The sequence below is a fragment of the Varroa destructor genome, unplaced genomic scaffold, assembly GCF_002443255.2.
Source record: "Varroa destructor unplaced genomic scaffold, Vdes_3.0 BEIS01000006.1, whole genome shotgun sequence".
In the NCBI taxonomy this organism is placed as follows: Eukaryota; Metazoa; Arthropoda; class Arachnida; order Mesostigmata; family Varroidae; genus Varroa; species Varroa destructor.
The window spans coordinates 5349227-5358860 of record NW_019211459.1 but is presented as its reverse complement, the minus strand read 5'-3'; the positions used below and the strand labels follow the sequence as shown (position 1 = coordinate 5358860).

The 9634-nt window shown below is 42.5% G+C and overlaps 1 protein-coding gene across 4 annotated transcripts; it reads left to right on the top strand.

The window, feature by feature from the left end:
- Positions 1-9493, top strand: LOC111253025 (uncharacterized). 4 transcript variants are annotated; one of them, XM_086992611.1, is made up of 9 exons: positions 96-113; positions 579-652; positions 2208-2498; positions 2663-2814; positions 3014-3213; positions 3490-3594; positions 3783-4118; positions 4417-4767; positions 5037-9493. In XM_086992611.1, the coding sequence occupies exons 3-9, from the start codon at positions 2287-2289 to the stop codon at positions 5241-5243; spliced, it is 1563 nt and encodes a 520-aa protein (XP_086848737.1). In that variant the 5' UTR covers positions 96-113; positions 579-652; positions 2208-2286; the 3' UTR covers positions 5244-9493. The 4 variants fall into 4 exon arrangements, with proteins under 4 accessions (XP_022667555.1, XP_086848737.1, XP_022667553.1 ...); XM_086992612.1 differs by lacking the exon at positions 96-113 and adding an exon at positions 187-201; XM_022811820.2 differs by lacking the exon at positions 579-652 and having other exon boundaries at positions 1-113.
- The last annotated feature ends 141 nt before the right edge of the window (positions 9494-9634 follow it).

Here is a 9634-nt window from a genome sequence, read left to right as displayed (position 1 = left end):
CGAGGCTGCTCTGTGCCCCACGGTTCGCGCACGCGCAGAGACGCTGAAGTGCGCAGTGCTCTATTCGTATCGATTTAAGGCCCCGGCGGTTAGCCGTGCTCGCCTGGATAAAGGTAAGTCAGTGCACTTTCGCATCTTTTTTTGCAGCCCTCTTTGTGTTTGATGTTCAACCTCAATCCATATCGCTGTAGTCATCGAGAAGTAAGTCATTGGCGAATCGTAGATTTAAATATCAGAAGCTCTGACGTGTATAAATTTTAAATCGTCCGTTTTGATGGAGCGAATACGGATCAGGATTTTGGCAAACGTTCTCGAAGAGTGCTTGCTTTAGACAAACGTCGTAAGCTAAGCGCCTGACGGGTTTGCGGTTGCGGTATTTTGACGCAGACTAAGGATTTTAAATTTGTCTTGACTTGCAGATATCATAATGCGTTTTACTGTTGTCCATATCTAGAGAATAGCGTCAACTAGGATATTAAATTGGTGCAGTATAGTGGATCGGCCATTTTCGATCACATGGGTGATGCGTATATCTCCAGTTTCTAATCTGCGTCTGTGTGCCGTATTTTTGGCCTTAGATGCTCGACAGATTGTTCTTCATAACCGAAGCAGGCCTATTGCAACGTTATCTGCTCTGCAGCTTGAGCTCTAGGTCAGTGCACAGTCATCGCATAAGTACTCAATATTATAACAGAGAACGCTGCCCGATTCACTCAATATATCTGTGCAAGGATCGCTTAATTAGTGATAATTCTTACGTTACAATTTTACGCCATACGCCGCCAGTCCCGTTGAATATATAACACTCATTATAGAAGAATTTTTGTTAGCTAACAATTTAGCCCAGGGAAATAGGCAATCATGGATATCTCAGAGAGCAAACAGGTACTCGATAGATAAAAGGACACCAAGAAATAAGCCAAAACGGAAGAGTTACGACTGCTTACTTCGAAAGCACACGTAACCATGGCTAGCTGATAGGAAAAATTGCTTTCATATCGCAGGCCAACGTGGAGCTCCCCATCTAAGTAAGAACCTTGATAATTTCAGCCCCGGTTTAGTTAGAACAACTGGCGTTCAGCTAATTTGTAACGCTAGTTTCTATATATCAGCGGCATTGGCTGTTTAATACTGATGTGGGGCCAGTAAGGAATCTGGGTTTACCATATTGTTACCATGAGTTGAGCTGCATAATTTTTTAAATAGTATAAGCGAACTGTAATCAGTTTGTCATTGCGACGACTCTGTAATATGGGTAACTACCTATCCAAAATAGAGTAATTAATGTCTAAGATAAGCATTTCCGTGTCTTGGTTTAAAAACTCTTTCATTTTTGGTCGACTTCTATGCCTTGGGTCATCAACAAAATAGGCTGAACAAGCCTTCGTCAGATTTTATCAATGATTATTTCGCATCGCATCTGAATCTTCGTCCGAAGGTTGTTGGCTGTCTCGCTATATTACCGTTGAGCCATTCAGAGATACAACCTATATATGCATATAGGTAATTATCCCTAAATCGACATGCACCTCCGCACTTCAATGACACGGTTGTCCATGTATCATTCCTGGATCTAACAGGGTTCGTATTTGAGTAAAATATTTGAATTTTAATGATTAAAGATAGATAAACTATTGGTCTGCCTGGAAACGGCATACTAACAACGTCTATCCTGTGTTGAAGTATCGCTTTCGCCAAGTAAGACGTGGCGAAATCGTCCGCTCGTGTAACCGCTACAGGCTATACTGTGACTTTTTTTAATGTTTTCTCAGCTAACGAACGTAGTACCCTCTTTTCTTTCCTATCGGTTTTTTGATTCCTCCAATATTTGCGTCGTTTGATGCTTGCCTCTCATGGGATTAGCTCCCATAAAGTAGAACATCTCAATCCTTAAAATTCGTATGAATGGTAACCCTGGTCAGGTCTCAAAGATGGACGGACGATGCCTATTAAATAAATTATGTAACGGTTCAACTGTGTTGACACTTGTTGTGTGAGCATGCGCATCAGTGGGCTTCCTAATAACAACCTGAATGATAAAAATAATTAATAATATATACAATGATGATGATGATTACCACTATGGTAGCATACATTTCTACGCTTTCTACAAGGTAGAACAAGTATCTTCTTTCTATACTGTGAATAGATTGCACGTAGCTACACATAAATGTAACCTAACTACATTGGCTTTTTGGGTATTTCAGACCGCGCTGACGTATCTACATTTGTCGGCAAATACATTAACGACAAGTTTTGTCAAAAGAGATCAATTCCGCTGTCAGAATGAAGCGGTTAGCCATTTTTACAATGGCATTAGCCACCGTTACTTTGGCGTTGGACCTTGAAGCAGTGCAGAGAAGTTCAACACGTAACCGATATTCCGCTATGAACGGAGATCTCCTGCACGAGCTAGAAAAGAGACGCTCAGTGGCCCCTAACTATTTCAACATGTTCGATGAACCGAACGGCCGCATGGCTAACGATCGATACTACAGGTAAGCGACCGTAGGTTCGAATACTGATTGCTTTAAACGCATAGCTTTCACGAATGTATTGCAATCAACCCTATCACTCATTTGCACATACGGTCAGTATGAACCGTATTGTCTCTCGGGGGATCTCAGTATCTCGGACTGTTGTATCTGAAATTCGATCGCAGGCGCATGCAGGAACTGCTGGCCAACATGGTAACAGCCACCCAAGGGGCTCGAGGCGCAGCAGCATCTGAATCTGCAAGTTGGCCAGACGTCCTCCGCCAACGGGACGCTCGACTTACGCAAATGGATGATATTCGACCACCTTATGATCAGGGTAAAGATATACTTTTACGTTAAACTCATTCGTGGGCCAGAATAGATTAAAATCTACGTTTAATTCACAATGCTGTCCTCGACTTGCCTATCGAAGCAGGACTCTGTGTTGAGACTGAATAGTTATCCTGAATCAGACAAGAGACACAGTAACTAAACTATATTCCATTGACGGTGCGTCTCCTCTACGTCTATTGCAGATGATTTTCCGTCGTATGAAAGTGCCACCGGACGTCAGGATGAGTCACTTAGCCGCTGGACCCTGCCGTCCCCGCCACCGCCGTCGGCAGGGGCTGGCTCGCCTTCGGGAAGACAGCAAAGCATCCTTGACAAACGAATCAGCATTCCCGATCGCCAGAACTCTTACCGAAGCCACAAGCAGCTCCCGTTCTCGATGAGGGTGAGTCGGATCTCGATGTTGATGATGCTAATCTTATCTCCGTGGAGGTGAGCCCACAAAGAGGCTTTTCTGTTAAACACGTTATTATTCTTATTCTTAACTAAGCTAGCTAACTCTACAATTTTCGGTCAAGTCAGTCCAAGTAGATCCTGACCATTGATGCGACTAACGACTTCGTTAGACTCGGTAGCATGGGCCCTGAGAAAAATTCAATTCACGTCTAATCAACATGCATATGTCGTAGAAGATATTATTAACTCTTCAACTTTTACGCAGGTTCCTCAGGAAGAGCTGCTAAAAAAGAGGTCTACGGAACTATTAACAACGGAGAAGCCACAGACCTCAAGAAGTGATATCCTTATCAAAGATCTTAAGCAGCCGGTACGCAAGTTCTATACCACTACATGAATCGCTCTTAAAGCTGTATAAGCAGATCAGCGGACCTGATTGATTATTCTAATAATATTCATGTAACACATACCTGCTGTTCTAAGAGATTACGGACTCCAGTTTATTTTGCTAGCTTATTGCAATATTGACGCGGTTTTTTTTTCATTTTGCAATTTAAGGACATGGACAAGAGGAACAAGCGGACCGCCGTTCCTGACGCAGCATCTTCAACAGTAAACACTGAGACAAATGTCTCGAAAGCATCCCTCAGTAACGGAAGTGGGGCTAGCGGCAGGATGTCTCCTGCCGATTTCAAGCAGTGGCTCACCGACGAATACTACCGTAATATGGCGATGAATTTCGCCACGATGCGTAAACGTCGAAGCGTGCCTGATCAAGCGGGCCTTGAAGGAGCTCCGATGGAAGCCCCTGGAGAACGTGACGACGGTGCGGCGTTCGAGCGTTTGCGTTCGATGGAGCAAAGCCTGTTACAGGAGGCGCTTCAGCTTATGCAGGTGGAAGTAATTCTTAAATTTAGAGAATACTTAGATCAACTTGCTACTAATAGGGAATGTAAACAATTTTTCAAACGGCCATTGCGATCAGCACCCCTAACTTTTGACATTTGTCGTGCGCTTAGCCTAACTTCTTAATTCTATGTGGCACATTATCCGGTGCAGATTATATTCAAATGGGTGTCATTTTAATCCAGAGATACTAAAGGAATCAAAGATTAGAATAAATAACAGAGACCCAAATTGATTTTTCAAACAGTTGGCCGTGCTTGCTGAATCTGCTGAATTATTTTTTTAGAATGGCAATGCGCAGCCGGGGCGTGGTAAGCAACAGTTCAAGTTGCAAGTATCGGAGCGTCTTGATGTCGCCCACGATATCGAAAACCTGAATAAGGCTCTACAAAAGCTCTACGCTGATTCGGAGCGACTGCGCACTCTGAACGAGGCTCAACTGATGACTGCCCTTCGGGAACGCGCTGCATCAGCGCCGGAGGCTTCGGGCGGCGTCGGCGCCCAACTGACTGACGATTGCCCCGAACTGTCGCTTCTTTCCAGTGGCTGCTCAGCTTTGCAAGGAATGTTTCCACCGGCATCCGTCCATGAGCAGTTCCTACTCTCGTGCAATTGGCATGAGGTCTGCTATGCTTGTGTAAGTAGCCACAAGTTTTCAAAGTGTTATGGCCATTTGGTGCGACACGTCTAGTTAAAAAATACATCGATTTTAATTGGCATCTTTTAAAAAGAGAAACGTTAATATAAGGTCTTTATTGGATTTTCCTCGCCGACCGCTTTTAATATATACAAAATGATATTTTCAACTTCTCTTCATTCTTCAACGTAGCGTTTCGTCGTAGTATAACGATTTGCCCTCTTCGTATTTTAATAATGTTTTACTTTTCAATCCCTCCTCTATAACAGGGCACTCAGCATGGTATTAGCTCTGAACAATGCGACCGACAGTTTTTATCAGACATGCGTATAGTTTGCTCGCAGCTCGGCAGCTGCAACAAGCACATGGTAGCACTTCTACTTGAGCCGTTGCATAAACGGCGCGTCTACTTCAAGCGGAGCGTAACGCCCGTCTGCGATCGGCCGTGCGTAGCGTCGTTCCTTGCTCGGAACTAAAACATCGTTGTTTCGAAATCTCGGCAGCCGCCAGGCTCTACCGGTACACAGTGTATAGACCAGTTTAACGTACCTCTGAAAAAATTTTACGTCTCGTCCCTCTTGCGATTCTAGTGCTTCGCGCGCTAGGCTACCGGCAGCCGGGGAGGGGGGGGGGGGGTCTGGTAAAGTTTGTCGGCGGTTGTACAGCTCCTGATAAAGGATGACGGTCTACAATTGCGAATAACATTGGGTTATTAGGTTGTCAGGTCGATGAACGTCTCGCTGCAAATCTCTCCGCTTGGTTGATTAGATTTGCATGCCATAAGGTGATGGAGAGAGATCAGTTTTTAGGGTGAATATCAGGCGGACTAAGGTCGCGCGCCGCCGCGTGTGCTGTCAACAAAGCAGCAGAAGGTCAGTACAACAGCTGCAATTACAGAAGTACCACAGATCTGTTGCCTGGGGCAATATGATACTGATACGGTCAATATATGATTTCTCTTCAGGGAGAAAGTCAAATGAAATAAATGCTGGCAACATGTCTTTTTCCCTCAAATGATTTGCGCAGCTCACGCAAAAGCTATATCGTCATCTCCTGAACCAGAATGTCTTTCGGCGAGGAATATCCATGCCTGCTCTTATAGTGATACACACACGATATACAACAGACAGATAATAGAGAATAAAAAGGAAGAGGACGCAACAGAGGAAAAGACATAAGTAGGAACATGACCTTATACGATACTAAAATAACAATAACATCATTATTATAATAACAGCAGACGAATTATGATATACACATGTAGAGGTACTTAGAAGTGGCATCATTAACGAATAGAACTAGGTAAGGCAGGACGCCAACAGCACAGCGATCGTGAAACAGATTGTTTAATGGCATACGCTATATCAATGAAGAGACCTGGGAAAACATGAATGACAAGAAGTGAGTACATATAGAACGATAATAACTGAGTGATTTACGGCTAGTAGTTACAATGGCAACGTGCAATCGGAGTAACTTCGAGGGTGCAAGATGGATTCGGATAGAATACGAAGGCTATGATTGTTATAACAGGACAATGATTAACAGTGATCATAGAAAATGCCCTGTTTGGAAGAAGGTGGGGCGCCAGAAAACCATGAAGGAAATCTGATATACTGAAACAGATCGATTTTAGTTATACGGCCACGAGGACCTGTTTCGCAGTGGGAACAAGAAGTCACTAACTTTGACGTGATGATGATGATGATGATGATGACGATGGCGGTGCAATATCGAAAGAGTGGCATCGATCGACCAATTTATTCGGCCGAAATTGAAACGAAGAGGGGCAGGCCAACAAAGACTGAAGTTGGATTCTAAATAGGACGTATACAGTACGAAGGAGGCAACGCGGTGTCCTCTTGAAGTATAATTGCTATGGTGTGACCATCTATGTTAATTGTATCAGTGAATCATCGTTAACAGTAATCACGTTTGTGTATTATTGCTATCCATTATAATTCAATACCAACCTGAAAGATCACCTGCATGGGCCGTAAACACTTACTTACATGGTGGGAGATGAATAATCTAAGTTATATGTCGAAGGGGACAAGCAAAATAGGGGGTAGATACAATCCTGTGCGAAGTTGCGATCGTTAGAATGGTTTGGAAAGAAATGAGGAAACGCAGACGTACATTTGAGAAAGCCAGTCACTGCGAACGAACGGGAGTGTTATGAAAGACACTGCACATCATTGAAACGTGATGTCAAACATACTGAAACGCGCGTTGTCACGTGGGACATATAACATTATCATGTAACAACAATAATAATTACTAATAACAGTAATACCAACCAGAATATATTAAAGTAATAAACATAACAATATTAATAGTAATGTTATATTCTCAATAATAACTATATATACATTCAATATATCTACTTTATCTCCTACATTGAAAAAAATGTCAAAAAACACCGTGCGAACACGTTTTCGTTAACGCGGGCCCCCGATACGTTCACGTCAAAGCGAACGCAACCGCGCAGATTGAAACAGTTGAAACGCTGAGAACAAACAGAAAGATTAAATCTCACACAATTCAACATAACGACGCTAATATGAAGTGTTATTACTAGTAAATGATCACCGACGACAAAACGTCGATGGCAAGAAAGCTGTTCAGAAAAAGAAGCTACAGGAACACATTTTCCTAAAGACAACAAGATACCAGCTATCACTACAAACCCCCTATAAGATAAACGGAAACGGATGGATACAGGTGGGCCGCATCGGATCGTATGGAGGACTGCTCTGATAGTAAGATCAGGCACAGCAGCAATAGCGACACACCGTTATAACATGGAACACGTCGACGACGACCTGGAAAGCGAGCGGAAAATACGTTGGTATACGTACACAAAGATCTAGATAGACGATGACAACTTAAGGGTCTGTCATTCTGAAAACAACACAGTAGTAAACAAACTAACTAATAATTGCAGTGAATACTAACGACAAGCTATTGATTATACTAGTTTCTTTAACGATAAGATTAAAGAAATCATCTACATATACTGACTGTGCTACGTCACAGTTGGAGGTTATCGAGGTAACACGAATAGAAAGAAAGAAACTGCGTGCGGGGGGTGCAAAGGGAAGAAGGGGCAGATGAAAAGAACAACAGGAAAAAGGTTCTAATGAAAGCCAATAATGGGCATGTGATGACAGCTGAAAACGATGCGGTCTGTTGAGCGGTAACGGCTGACGTTGTTAATAACCGACCACCGACTGAAGAAACAGAAGCTACTTAAACTCAACGTGAAAATGTCATAAAATGTTGGAAAAAAAATTGGACAGATGATAAAGGAATGCTGAAGTGTTTTGTATTGGAACGGTAATAAAGATTGCGGAAACGGTTGTTATGATCTTCCGAAATATATGATAGACAATTCGTGAAAAAAACGAACGTTGTAGTAACGATCTTTATTATTATTATTAGAAGGAACAGTGAGGGATGAACTGGACTCGCTATAGAGTACAAGTGTTTCGGCACAATGCCGGCAAAATTTCATGTTCTGCTGAGTGTACAAAGGTACATAAAGAGCACATAAAAAATGTTTAAGTTAATTATTAGTCAGGGGATGAGCACCCATACACTTATGTGACGTACCAATGTGGCGAGCATTTACCTAGCCGTGGCTGTAACTCGCTCCCATTAATCTAATATCCTCCCACTGTTGAAAACAACGGTATAGGCCTATACGTGTCCTGACGGAAATTGTTTACGTGGCTTGTTTCAATCGTGCTGTTATCGCTACGAAGGACAAAGCTTTATATGCCTATTCGAAGAGCATTCATTGTCTAGTCATTCCCCTAACTAATCCGGCGGGAACACATTTGCATCGATTACAAACTACAGGAAAGTACCGCGTGAGCGTCAGCAGCGAGCGGCCGAATAGAGATTCATGCCAAAAAAGCTCACCTATCCCCCATCAACCCAGCACAACTGATCTGGGGCCTACTTCTTTTGGTGGCGTTACTCTGTTCTTCATTCTATGTATTTATCCTTTGCTCCGGTCCGACGTGCTGCCGGACACTTCCACGAACCGGTAGCCCTCTATTTGAGCGGAGCATCGTTCTTGATAAATACTTACACTATATACGTTTGTTTTCTAGTATTGGAGTCGTATTCGATTAACTAACGGTATTTCAATGAAGATTTTGTTAATTTTGTTTTCATAATCCTTAATTAAACATCGCTTATGGAACAGAAGGCCCACTTGGCCTGATTATTGACAGTCTCCAACATGTATGCTCACAGCGAACACTTAGCCGTTGTACTATTCGCATCTCATATACACCTAAAAAATCAGCTAGTTCGCTCAACTAAGCGATTTGTATCTTATAGGCTGGCATTCAATAAAAGGCAGTAACTACCTGATAAAGGACAATGGCAGAGTTTCGATGTAGCAAATCGCTCCCAACGAGCCATTATTATTTTCGGCAGGGATATTTTTCATAGGGCGTATATACGGGGCATAGGCACCCTGCTACAAATCGTCAATTTCAGTGAAGTAACAAGGACTCGAAAACGTCAAAGTCCAACAAAACTATTCAATGGAAGCGATAGGAAGTCCGGCTCTCATAAAAGAAAATACACTAATTTGAAAGATTATGAGACACGAATGAAGAAGAACACGACAGTATAAATACTAAATTAAATATAGATGCAACAATAACAATACTAACGATAATAATAAAGGTTTGTTTTTATCTTAAAATGATCGCCTTTTCATTGTTAGTCTATGGTACATGTCGTCCTTGGTTTATTATGTACCTATTTGATCGCATCTATCGCGGATAGTAGGCGCCCATCGTAACGGAACATTCACTAGCAATCTCTGGCTTTTTTTTTTTCATTG